The sequence below is a fragment of the Branchiostoma lanceolatum genome, chromosome 3 (genome assembly GCF_035083965.1).
Source record: "Branchiostoma lanceolatum isolate klBraLanc5 chromosome 3, klBraLanc5.hap2, whole genome shotgun sequence".
Classification (NCBI taxonomy): Eukaryota; Metazoa; Chordata; class Leptocardii; order Amphioxiformes; family Branchiostomatidae; genus Branchiostoma; species Branchiostoma lanceolatum.
The window spans coordinates 8,458,195-8,472,477 of record NC_089724.1 but is presented as its reverse complement, the minus strand read 5'-3'; the positions used below and the strand labels follow the sequence as shown (position 1 = coordinate 8,472,477).

Sequence of the window (14,283 nt, the reverse complement as noted above, 5' to 3'; positions counted from 1 at the left end):
GATATCTCATCAACAATAGAATAATACGTGAGTCTATTTGCCATTTTGACAGCCCTTTTATTTTCTTCCAGTGCGAACAGAACTCTTATTGACATGTATCGGAAATTTCCAACATCAATACGCAATCGCGCAAGTTGCTGTAGAGCATCAAAGGTCGTGTACAAATAACCGTATTTTAAGTTTGAATACTGACTTATCAAAATGCAGTTCAGATAATCAGAAATCGTTACCAACGTAGTGTCCTCTCCAAAATACATCACATAGCCATGCAAGGATGATGATTTAGATAAAACAAGCTGAAAACGGCCGGAATGATCTCGTTTTAACCTCGTTTCAAGATGGACACAAATAGTTATGTCCATGAACTGTTATCCATTGTTCTACATTGTAAACACAGGTCTATCAACTTCAAGCACAAACTGACGATTCACAAGAAAGTACCAGTGTGAAAGAATTATCCTCTGTGGCTACAATTAAAAAATGAGAGTAATAATAATCACGAAAATTACAAAAAAAGACGCCTAGATCAGTCTGTAGTCTCGGAAGTCCAACATCTTTTCTTGTTTGATGGATTCGTGGATGTACTCCTCGGAAACAATGGGGATCTGCGGGATTAGAAACAGACAACAACCTGTCCACCACTGCTGATAAATCAAATAGATAACACCATAAAGCAAAGATCTAAATGTATATATTATCCTTTGAGTAGAATACACAAATCATAGTGATGTCAAGTTGTGGCTAAAATCATACAAGATAAAAGTAGATGGGGCGAGTCGAGACGTTGTTTACATACAATGTTTGTGTCAAACAAATGATTGGCTACACTCTTTGTGAATCCTTGCCCCCCCCCCCCCCTTAGGTCGTCTCGACCAAATCTGCCGTTACATGGCGTTCTAATGACATACTGGAGCAGTTAGAGTCATTTAACAGGAATACATGCAGCTTTACAACTAGAGATAAATATTAGCTCGTTCAGCAAATATGAACAGGTTTGCGTTTCAGTGTAACTAATGTGGGGGGAAATGAACATAACTAGAAAGGTAACAGTTGTAAAGTAAATAGTTAAAATACGTCATATTTCACTTCATCTCTTTCCCCTGCAAAATCTTAAAAACTGACTGTTCTGAAATGAAATATTTTTGTAAAACCCACCCCCTTGGGAGAATGTACTTTTCCGGTGGTACCTTCAGTTGAAAAGAACATTTTCACTTAAACTTTTGCATAATTACCCCACTTTTGAATTTCACGTAAGAAAGAAGTGGGGTAAGTTTGGGTCCCTTAGCAGCTTGCTACGGAACTGCAGGGGTGTTTTTGTTAAGAAATCTTTCAAACAGGATTGCAGAATACAGTAACGATATATTACCATGCAATATGGTGTGCAGGAAGCTTAGACAAAGATGTACATTATTTGAAGAAGCTGCCATCTGCGCTGCATGGTAATTTGTGAAGTGAATCCGTCACTATTGCCCTTAATCCGTTATCATAAACATTAATATGTCAGCAGAGACCCAAGTCTGTCACCCTTGCCCCTTATCTGTCACGAAAGCCTTTTATCCCTCAGCGTTGCCCTTATCCCGTCATCATAGCTCTTAATCTCTCATCATCATCCTTAAACCGTCACCATAGCCCTTAATCCGCGACCTTGACCTTCATCAGCTATCCTTGCTCTTAATCCGTCACCATCACCCTTAAACCATCATTATAGCCCTTAATCCGCGACCTTTGCCCTTAATCCGTCACCACAATCCTTAACCCATCACCCTTTCACTTAATCTGTAATCATTCCTCTTTAATCTGTCATCCTTGCCCTTAATCTGTAATAATTTCCCTTAATCCGCCATCCTTACCCTTAATCCGTTGCCTTAGTCCTTAATCCGTTACCCTTTGCCTTGATCTGTAATCATTTCCCTTAATCCGCCATCCTTACCCTTAATTTATCAACTTAGCCCTTAATCCGTTACACTTTCCCATAATCTATACTTATTTCCCCTAATCCGCAATCCGTACCCTTAATCTGTCACTTTATCCCTTAATCCGTCACCCTAGCCCTTAATCCGTTGCCCTTGACCTTCATCAGCCATCCTTGCTCTTAATCCGTCACCATCACCCTTAAACCATCATTATAGCCCTTAATCCGCGACCTTTGCCCTTAATCCGTCACCACAATCCTTAATCCATCACCCTTTCACTTAATCTGTAATCATTCCTCTTTAATCTGTCATCCTTGCCCTTAATCTGTGATAATTTCCCTTAATCCGCCATCCTTACCCTTAATCCGTCGCCTTAGTCCTTAATCCGTTACCCTTTGCCTTGATCTGTAATCATTTCCCTTACTCCGCCATCCTTACCCTTAATTTATCAACTTAGCCCTTATCCGTTACACTTTCCCATAATCTATACTTATTTCCCTTAATCCGCAATCCTTACCCTTAATCTGTCACTTTATCCCTTAATCCGTCACCCTAGCCCTTAATCCGTTGCCCTGGACCTTCATCGGCCATCCTTGCTCTTAATCCGTCTCCATAACCCTTACTTTGTCACGAAAGCCTTGATCCCTCACAGTGGTTGCCCTCAATCAGTCACCCTTGCCCCTAGTCCGTCGCCATAACCCTTAATCCGTCACCATAGTCGTTAATCTGTCACCCGATAACCTAATCCGTCACCTTTTCCCTTAATCTGTCATACTTACCCTTAATCCGTCACCATAACCTTAATCCATAACCCTAGCCCTTAATCCTTTACCCTTGCCCTTAATCCATCGTCAATGTTACATCTTGTTCTGACTAAATTTTAGGTCTTTTAGGCAATATAGTATATAGATATAGACCACAAATGGTATGACAAGTTGGTATGGTGCCATTGTGATGGAAACTTTGACTGGGTTTCAATTTTAAGCCCTGTTCCGAGGCTTAATGACTTCTCCAGGCACAGGAACATGGATGCACCCATGGGAGTATCAGTTACAGGGTACTCGTCTGGTTGGCGTCACAGTCTAGTACCGTGGCCACAGTGTCTAGACGTATGAGAACAAACGGCATTTCTTGCATGTTGTGTTAGAAAACAACTCATTTCTAGCGATAATATGGAGATTTCTAACCTCTAATCGAAAGTTGTGACAACATGGTGAGCAAGAAGGGATGTATCACCCTCATGTCAGCAGTGGAAACAACAACGGGGAAGCACGGCCAGAAGAGACTGAAGAATATGGACTGTTTGAAAATAGCAACACCAGACGTTTGTTCATTAATCTCCAAGGCAGGAAAAGTTGTTGCACGTTCCGCAGACAGGACTCGACTATGGAAATTTAGATTCTGAGACTGGAAGGACAAATAACACCAGAGCCGATCTGTACAGAACCAAGGTAAGAGGCGTCTGTTTCTGTTTTTGTGCAGGTAGGTCTTTTCAGTTTTTATGTTAACGTTACGCTTTCGTGGTCATTTTAGATACCTTTCATGGCAAGGTAGAGATTTTCGAAACAATCTCGACGTATGTTTGATATTCAGAATGGCTGTTAAAAGTGTTATTGAAACTTTTTAGGTTTGATGAAAAATGAGCAATTCGTTTTTGGTAGAGTCGGAGTAACGGAGACTACCTTACCAGGTAGCGTGCGTAGTCCAGTGGTTAGCGATCTTGCCTCTGGAACTAGAAGCCCGGGGTTCGATCCCGGCTGTGTCGCTCAGCCGACATGCACGCTACCGGAAAAGATCGCAGTCCTTAGGACGGGACGTTAAGCCGTGGTCCACTGTTCATTGTGCTTGTCGAAAAGAGCTAGGGGAAATTCCCCGGTACACTGAACCTGTAAATACTGTACATAGCGTCTGTCTCCTCTGTCACGACCAGTGGAAGAGTAGCTCATCTGTTCATTGAGTTCATTTGAGCTAAACTGGTTCGAGATTCCTTTCCTTTCCTTTTCCTTCAAGTTAGTTCATGGTATCTTAACTTAGCAGCCTAGAATTTAGAAATACGTCGCATTCATCCACGTTTCAAAATCATGTGCCATACAAACGTTGAAATTCCAGAACTAATTCTAGTATGTCGCATGTCCACGTATACGAACTAAGTCCAATACAACTTATTTGTACACGTTTAGAAATCTACATCCCCGACAAAGGTAGACTGTTACAGTAGAAAAACTACAAATGTAGAAAAGAATAATACGTCGCACTCGTCCACGTATGAAAATCATACGCCTGACAGATGTAGAAATTCCAAAACTAATTCCAGTACATCTCACCCCCGACAAATGTAGCATTAACTGGAGAAAAAGTACAAATGTACAAAAAACAGTACGTCCCATCGTCCACGTATGAAAACCATAAATCATATGCCCGAAAAACGTAGAAATGCAATTCTAGTACATCTTTTTGTCAAGTATGTGCACCCCCCCCCCCGACAAATTAATTTAGAATTAATAATACGTCGCATGTATCATCCACGTATTAAAATTTTACGCCTGACAAACGTAAAAATTCCAAAACTAATTTCAGTACATCTCCTTTGTCCACGTTTGAAAACCTCAACCCCCGACAAATGTAGAATTAGCTGAAGATAAATTAAAAATGTCGAAAAATTATACGTCGCATTTGTCCACGTGTAAAAACCATAAAAAACTAGAAAGGCAACATTTGCGGGAGCAAATGCAACATGTTTCGCCCATTTCCCGCCCCACGCAAAAAGCGACTGTGGCATAGAGGCTAACGTTTGTTGTATGTCTGCAATGTTGGTATTTGAATGAATAATTGAATTGAAGACCAGTCAGAAATGGATCTCTCCCAATTTGAAACCCTATGCATGGATGGGCTCTTCCAGGCACCCATATTCATATGCTATTATTTCTTTAGTACAACGCTACGCCACACATTTTGTTTAATGCGCTATCGATCAGCGCCGATATTCAAGACTTCCCCGCGGCCCGATAGTGTAGACATGTAACAGGGGCTTACGCAAGGAGGTTGAAAATTCTTACTGATAGGTTTACGTCATTTTTAGCCAAAAACTTTAAACAACTACTCAAAGCAAGGGCCTCCTTGCTCAACGTGAATTTTCACGCACTTCACAACTCTCTATTGTTAATGTTAATGTTATTGTCAACGTCCCGACACGGGATGTTTCCTAAGGTGGGAAACGTTGGATACTTTGTGTGCACCATTGTGCGCACTAGTGTCCAATCTTGGTGACAGAGGGGTAGAAAATTTGTGTACATAGCGAGGAAATGTCAGGTTTTACCATAGTGTCCAAGCTTGCAAACTTGTAGAAATCTTTGTTTCCATGCAGTGTTAAAATAAGAAAAACACCGTGTGTGTCGAAAAATACCACCAGAAAAGTTTTGAACCTTCTCAATTGCACTTACATAACTTCAGTAGGACACAACAATAACTTACAACACAAGGATGTGAGCCAGGGAGTAGTGAAGTTGTGTCTGCACCTGTCAGAGTACTAGTAGTGCCCCTAATTAAATTGACTATTTCAACCAATCAGGTCGAGCTTGATAAATCTGCGCTCTCTCATTGGCTGACCGAATTAGTCCACCCGGCCAGATGAATAAAGATGTGACCTATAGGCCAGTGACCCCATATGAGGAAAATAGCCGATCTTCTTCCCAAAACACCCTCTAAAATCGTATTTCGAAGTATTGTATGCCGAAAGTGCGAATGGGATTCTTTAAATATTTGTTCAATGTACCACCATAGCAAATTTCAGGTCATTTGGATGTATTTCCAGAGCACAGGAGGCCAAAATGTACGTTTTTGGTCTGAAAAACCTCAATAAAATCACTTTTAAGGTCAATATCGAAAAAATTAAAAAAAGGCTCCCAGGGTATTCACCCACTCTACCTGTATACCAAATTTCAGCTCAGTTGGTGCAGGGACGACCGAGCTGAGTCGATAACAAGATTTGACAGGAGAAAGAAACCATACGAACACAATATATTGCGCCCAACAGTATGTTGGGCTCAACATAATTACAAATGTAGAAAAAAAGGATACGTCGCATTCGTCCAATTCTTAAAGTATTAGTTATACCCCCATTCCACTTGGACGGCGCTTTCGCCGCGCTCTCACGGCGACATAAGGGCCCCATTCCAAGTCACCACACGGTTACGGGGGGCAAATGACCCATATCTTTATTTCGAAATATTTCGAAATATGAAATAAACCTATCTGGCTATCTATATTTCAAATCTATTCAAAAAAATGATCTTTTTTGACAGTCACTTTCCAAATGTTTGCAAATGATCAGAACAACTTCTGAAACATAGTATTCTCGTATTTATATTTCCTTTTGTTAGAAACATTTATGAATACTTATAAAGATTTGTAATTAATAAAACAATAATTCGAAGATATGATAAATACCATTAAAAAACGTAAAATTGGCCAGATCGCCGTGAGAGTGCCGAACTCCTGGAAAACGTGCTCAAGTGGAATCTCTACGGCGACCCAAAATCTCAAATGTCAGCAACCTTTTATGAGCGACCAAAGATTTCACAGATAACTCAACGGAATGGGGGCCTAAATTAGTAAAAGTCCGTCAAAACTACCTGCACAACTCCAATTTTACCTGTGCTACCATGCAGATTTTGAGCCCTACACGTACACTCTTCACTCACCTTAGTTACAGGATAAGAGGTCAAATTCCTAGGGACCCAAAATTGTGAAATTGCTTATCAGTTTCACGCATATTTAACTCCAAATGTTGTTTTCCTAGCTAAAGATAAAATTAGTACAATTTTACCTGTACTAAAATGCGAATTTCGAGCCCTATTTTTTTAATCGAACTCCAAAACCTTGAAGTAAGTATAACACGCCATATTCGTAGGTACTAAGAAATATGTCAAACAGCTTATCAGTGTCACATACATTCTAAATTTTGTTTCCCTGTGGCTGTAGGACCTAGCAACTACATGACTAACACGCCACCGCCAACTACTTTGAGAAAGAAAAGCCAATCATGATTTTGGAATAGTCTAATTCAAGTCAATAGTTCAAGAGGTTAAATCGACCGAAGCTGTCTACCGTCTTCAGAGACGACAAGAACCAAAGAAGAGAGCATTCGGGTTGATATATTTCTGCATGTTTTTTCTCGATCCCTGCACAGGTCACCTATACCGGACTACAAGGTCATCCGGGGCACCCGGTATCCACGTGCACTAGGGAGGAACAATCCAGGCCTGGAACAATCTGGCCGATTCCCACACAGACTCTCACCGCAGCAGGGGAGGTCGCCGGAGACCTTCCACTACCGGACCAGCATCAGAGCCGTGTTACAATGATTGTGCTGTTACAACCAGACATTACCTGACACGATTTAGAGAATCCACACACTGGCGTGCACATGTTGTCCACTTTATTTGATTCAAACGAATACGTATTGTCTATTATGTTGTTTATTTTAGTGTGCAACTTTTAGAAGCTGATTTTGCATGTATAACGTTATGAAAGAAAATACAGGTGATTAACCTCGTCGACGACAGTTCAAATCAAACCGGATGTACGAATGGTAGAAACCCAATACAAATGTGTATGCAATTGCAAGCTGCAGTAACATTTCACTCCGTCACTTACGTCCAAGAAGTTACAGTGCAACTCCTTACCAAACTTGGAACGGTTACTTTAGAATAAGTCTGCTATTGTTGTGCTATAATTCTTTGACGGTTATTCATTTGTTTAAGTGAACTGCAGCGAAGAGATAAAGTGATCAATGTTGTGTGAGCAGAGTAAGACAGGAGACGAGAGATTTGTAAAACTAGGAAGTTAAGGTCAAGAGAGCAATAGAGACATTCAGTAATTAATAAGGATCGTAGTAAGTCAACATTATGAAGTCACAATCAGTCAGTGTTATAACGTTTACGTCTCCCTTGGTAAGTATGCGGGAATCCTTGTCTCTGTGTCATTTCTTTATCCTTGATGTGTTCGTCTTCAAATCGGCATCTAAAAGAAACCGTATTTATACATCGGCCATTCTTTATTGTAAGAAGGAAAGGGTCTTAAGTATTCACCATTTCAAAATTGACTTAGTTTTATTCCAAAAGCTAATTGGCCATCTCACCATTAAACAAACTAATAGTTCATGGTTTTTGTGGCTGTCGTCCCTACATCTCTGACAAGACCACAACTGCCATGTTCTTTAAGATCACGTCTCCTACACTTTCTAATTTAACATCACATTAAATAACAAATCTATATTAACCCTCTCGTTGGGGATCTTGTCGTCCCTTACTTTTCAACAAGATCACAACAACATGATGCTCAGTGGACCTTGCTCGTCCTTTAGTACAGTGGGCCTTGTGTCCATTTGTGCCAACGGCAAGGTCACAACACCACTACACTAATAACATTCATCTCTTACACCTAACATTAGTGGCAAAAACCACCCCTCCGGTCAAAATGGTCACACTCACACCTAACCCAAAACTAGGAAAAATATGGGAAACCAACATTAGCGACAAAAACCAACCCTAATATTATTGATTACAACACTTTCTAATCCAACATCACATTAAATAACACATCTATATTAACCCTCTATCGTTGGGAATCTTGTCGTCCCTTTCTTTTCGACGAGACCACAACAACATGATGCTCAGTGGACCTTGCTCGTCCTTTAGTACAGTGGGCCTTGTGTCCATTTGTGCCAACGGCAAGGTCACAACACCACCACACTAATAACATTCATCTCTTACACCTAACATTAGTGGCAAAAACTACCCCTCCGGTCAAAATGGTCACACCCAACCCAAAACTAAGAAAAATAAAGGGAACCAACATTAGCGACAAAAACCACCCCCCAATATTATCAATTCCAACACTTTCTAATCCAACATCACATTAAATAACAAATCTATATTAACCCTCTATCGTTGGGGATCTTGTCGTCCCTTACTTTTCGACAAGATCACAACAACATGATGCTCAGTGGACCTTGCTCGTCCTTTAGTAAAGTGGGCCTTGTGTCCATTTGTGCCAACGGCAAGGTCACAACACCACCACACTAATAACATTCATCTCTTACACCTAACATTAGTGGCAAAAACTACCCCTCCGGTCAAAATGGTCACACCCAACCCAAAACTAAGAAAATATAGGGAACCAACATTAGCGACAAAAACCACCCCCCAATATTATCAATTCCAACACTTTCTAATCCAACATCACATTAAATAACAAATCTATGTTAAACCTCTATCGTTGGGGATCTTGTCGTCCCTTACTTTTCGACGAGACCACAACAACATGATGCTCAGTGGACCTTGCTCGTTCTTTAGTAAAGTGGGCCTTGTGTCCATTTGTGCCAACGGCAAGGTCACAACACCACCACACTAATAACATTCATCTCTTACACCTAACATTAGTGGCAAAAACTACCCCTCCGGTCAAAATGGTCACACCCAACCCAAAACTAAGAAAATATAGGGAACCAACATTAGCGACAAAAACCACCCCCCAATATTATCAATTCCAACACCTTCTAATCCAACATCACATTAGATAACAAATCTATATTAAACCTCTATCGTTGGGGATCTTGTCGTCCCTTACTTTTCGACGAGACCACAACAACATGATGCTCAGTGGACCTTGCTCGTCCTTTAGTACAGTGGGCCTTGTGTCCATTTGTGCCAACGGCAAGGTCACAACACCTCCACATTAATAACTTCCATCTATCACACCCACACATTAGTGAAAAAAAACATCCCTCCAGTAAAAATGGTCACACCCAACCCAAAGCAAGAAAAAATTAGCAAGAAAACAAAAAAAAGAAAACTAGCAAGAAAAACACCCCTCCGTCAAAATAGTCACACCCAACATTAGCGAAAAAAACACCCCTCCCAATAAAATGGTCACATCCAACATGGCCGCCCCCTTCCTTGGATGCAAAAACAGAACAGGTTTTGCTATCGCAAACCTGTAATTATGTATAATACCTGATTCTCCAAGGCGTCTCTGACTTTGACAGACTTGTCGTTGAATTCTGCTCTTGAGCACACCAGCATGTTGTATGCAGCTTTCCTTTTCACGAAAGGAACTGAAGGGATATAACATGTAAGAATGATTAAGCAATTACTTTTCCCTAATATCACGACATTTGTGTAAATATACAAAGCATAACCTCTCAGGTAATGCACTTGCTTAGTCATCAGTTTGTTTCGCTATGTGCTTACAAAAACAATGTCGTATTCTTAACCTTCAACGAATGGTACTATTTTTTACCGCACAACAACAATGATTCTCTGTTGTCTGCCTCGATCCAATACAATGTCACACCTGGCTTTCCGCCGTGCTCAATGATGAGTTCCTTTATCTTCTCCTGTGCTGCTTTGCTCAACTTCTCGGACACAGCCACGTGTCTGTCTTTGAATGTCCTAGATGAACCATAAAAAAACATGCAAATTAACAGACGGTAATAAAACTTTTTTCTTTAAAGAGAGTTCAGATTCGGACTGTTACCCTCCAATGTTCTGCAATGCCTAGGGGTTCAGAGAGGAAGGTAAGCGGGCAAGAGAATGTGGAAATAGTTTTCTTACTTTCAATGATGCACTCAGAATAATTTTGTAAACGTCATGCTAAGTGTTTTTCATGAATGGCATATATATGGGTGTGCTATATGCTACATGTTTTACTCACTTGGGCTTTGGAGGAGGTTTCTGCTTCAGCTGTTGCTTCTGTTGATCAACGATCTGAAACATGGCAATGAACGTGTCAGTAGTAAATCTGTGACAGTTTTGAAAATTTATGCATCACGTAGTGCTAGTATGGAGTAGCCCAAACATTGAAAAGAAAGCTATCGGGATACCTATAGTATCGTTGATTTTAACCAGATTATAAACTTTGAAGAAGTCCGATTTTGTTGTAACAGTAAAGTTTTATCTAATCTAATCTAATCTACTGTATGCAAATACCTTTTGGTAGTTCTCCAATTCTGCTTCCATCGCTGGCGGGGCGAACGGCCTTGCCTCTCCAGGAAAGATTTTCCCAGTTGTTGGACTTTCGTTGGCTAATGATGACGCCATTGTCTTCATCGTCTGCCAGCCTTCCGACCCCCCGGCGTCGATGACCGTGAGGCAGTGGCCCAGAGCCTCGATCATGGAGTCTGCACGATCACACATGAGCACCGCTGGCTGTCCTGTCACAACAGTGTTCACCTCTGTTTTCCTCTGCATAATGTAGTCTGTGGTCTCTTGTATCGCATCCTTTGACATGATGATTTCATCTTGGTCAAAATAGTAAGCGGCTTTGTTGATTGTGTTGACCGTCGTCGTTCGCCACTCTTCTTGTGCGATCTTTGCGATAGCAGTCTCAGCTCGCGTAACCTCAGTAATCGCCATGGGGACGTTTGAATCCATGTACGCTATCAACGTATTGTCTTGTGATTTTGTTTGTTGTTTGAATTTCTTTCTCAGTTCGGCAAGTGTCACGTTGATGAAGGTTATTGTCAGGCGCAGCTCTCGCGGCGCGTTGTTGTAGTCCCGGTATGTTACATGGACCTCCATGATAGGGGTGTTCTTCATTTTCTTTTCCTTATCGTTTACGGTTATGTAACACGGCACGTGTTTAGCCATATCTGATGAAATGTCGTGTATGTAGTACTCTACCGGTGATGTATCTGACTGCTGAGTCTGTGCCACCATCCTGTCAGTCGCCATCTTGGTGACGTCAAAGGTCGCGCCGTTGAGAGCGTGCAGGGTCACGTGGACGTCGGAAACGAGGCTGGTCTCGCGGAGGAAGAACGGAATCATCATGTCCGTTTCAAAAGTGTTCATGTCGTTGATCCAAAAGAACGCGTCGCTGCCTAACCTTTGACTTATTTCAAAGAGAAGGTCGGGTTTGTAGTCGCCAATGGTTAGCGTGGAAATGGGAAGGCAGAAGTTACTGCCGAAGGTTTGCTGTATGGTAGAGTTAAAGGCAGAAACGATGCCGTCTGCATCCGTTATGCCCTCGTTAGCAATTCCATCCGTGAACACGACCATCCCGTTTCGGTACTGTGCGCTGTATTAAAGTAACAAAGAAAATTCAAGGCTCAGAATCCGTGAGAAGTAGAGTCTGTGTACATGGCTACTTCCAAGAGGAACAGCTGTATCTGCAGTAAGCCAATGGTTTTGTTAATGTGGTGAGCTATGCTGTGTAAAATGTGTAGAAATAAAGGAAATACACTCACCCCTCTTCTGCAACATCAAAAAGCTTCACTCCGGTGAGAATACCCTCGCACAAGTTCGTCACGGTCTTTGCACTCAGCGATTCTATACTTTGCATGGCCGCTTTCTGGGACAAAATGACGTATTTCATCATCAACGGCAAGTACCATGCCAGAATGAGTATTTATGTCAGGGATGGTCATCTTACCAAACCACGCTTGCCCTCTAAAAAGAAAAATTTGTTTGTTTTACGCCTTATTGGCAAAGTGTAATGACCGTTTGAATGAAGATAAAACTAACCATTTGGCTCGCCCTTGAGGCGTCGACAAAAATATGAAAATTCACGATTCCTGTGAATATGACCGGCTAAATCGTGGACAATCGACTTGCTCAGTCCTTCAAACCGAAATAATGTAGTCAGCTGAAGATTTCATAAGATAATTGAATTTTTTTTAAATCTCAAAAATTATATATTGGTACACAGTTGCAGACTCCTATGTCCTTAGCTGATTAAGTATTCATATTATGTATCAAAGTGTACTTGTCATTGTAAATACGTCGCCCAAACACCTCACCTTGCCTTCTTTATCCATTTGCGTGATTGGGAGTAACACTCTGGCGTCGCTGTCAAATCCGACAATCCCCAACATGTCCTCCGCCTTCATTTTCCGAACCATAACTCGGGCGAAGATCTTCATCTTGTAGATCAATGATTCGTTCCCGATCCTAGAATATTGCCAAAATACATATTGATGTAAACGTGAAATCTTATTTGCCACGATATTTTGCAATGTCAAATAACATAGAATTAAACATAAAATAGTTTATTAGAATTCACGTGTTTGAATTAAAAATGAAGAGTGAGAAACACAAGCACCTAATTTTATCCGTCCATCACGCTAATGATATTTTCGTGCCCTGAAATGTATTTCATAGCCATACCCTGTGCACTGTGAACGCTACTGTCGTTTTGTTTCCTTTTTGCTTGCTAGATGTCTGCAGAAAAGTGCAGATTTCATTCGATCAAAGGAAGGGTCTTACGTTGACGCCATGCTGCCACTTTCATCGATGACAGCAACGAAACGTAAAGGCACCCTCGTTCTGCTCGATGATAAAGTTTCCTGCTCCTCTGCGGTCAGCTCGACGAGGGACTTAACCTGCAGTGGCGACTGTTCAGATACATTTCACAGCGTGAGATAGCTTTGTGAACTGAGCAATGTTGTCTTCGTGTATGATGAAATGCCATGTTGACTAGTGTTTTCCATCCCCATATGTTACTATGTTAATCATAGTCATCATTCATTTTTCATTCAAAATAAATGACGCCTTGTCTTTGATTTGTGTTTCTGTGTGTTTTTGCGCCCAGTTGCCGTTACCAACATAAATGATACAACGTCACCATATATCCTGGATAAAAGGTTTAGAAGTACTGAAAGTCAATAAGTAACACGCAACAAATATTTGATACGTTTGGCAAGGACGATCCAACTGTAATTACTTTTCTGAAATGTTTGACGATTAGAAATCAAATCAATCACCGACAACCGTAAAGTATTATGAGCAACGTGGTCTTACCTGGTCTTTCACGACAGTGCAGTAACAGTTTAAGTGCAGAGGTGCCCCCGGCCCACCGGTCACGGTTTCACCCTTCACAGCCATGTTCTCAAGCGTTTACAAATCACGACAGCAAGTACCAAGTTTCAGCCGAGTCCTTACAAACCCCGTGACATATTTGAACTTGCTGTATGTTTACATATAACAGAAGGTACCCACAACACCCTGTTACATACGTCGAAGCGTGTAGTTAGATTTACCAAAGCAACAGCATTACAAGGCAAAATGCCAGCGTATGAAAAGAGAGGTTGAGTGTTCTCAAAAACACCGTGGGAACAAAATAAACATATACCATTACACGTGATACAAATGCATGGGGTAACTTTACAATAGTACGATGTAACTGGATAACCAGTAGATCCATAACAACGACCCAAGATATGCAACTGTGGTGTTAGATAGCCTACAGTACACAATATTCTGACTAAGGGAGAAGATAGGCTGTCCCGCCCCACTCATGTATTCCGACTGCATGTGCTACGTGTAGGTGATAATAAGAATCCAAACATATAAATTAGAAATACTTATAAGTT

The 14,283-nt window shown here is 41.2% G+C and overlaps 1 protein-coding gene across 1 annotated transcript; it reads right to left on the bottom strand.

Moving 5' to 3' along the window:
- Nucleotides 1–36: 36 nt before the first annotated feature.
- LOC136430019 (uncharacterized) lies at nucleotides 37–14,206 on the bottom strand. Its single transcript, XM_066420244.1, has 9 exons — nucleotides 13,712–14,206; nucleotides 13,178–13,305; nucleotides 12,712–12,862; nucleotides 12,160–12,263; nucleotides 10,904–11,990; nucleotides 10,629–10,681; nucleotides 10,269–10,366; nucleotides 9,929–10,029; nucleotides 37–605 (listed from the first exon to the last, which is right to left on the bottom strand). Exons 1-9 carry the CDS (start codon nucleotides 13,793–13,795, stop codon nucleotides 522–524), a joined length of 1,890 nt encoding a protein of 629 aa, XP_066276341.1. The 5' UTR covers nucleotides 13,796–14,206; the 3' UTR covers nucleotides 37–521.
- Between the last annotated feature and the right edge of the window lie 77 nt (nucleotides 14,207–14,283).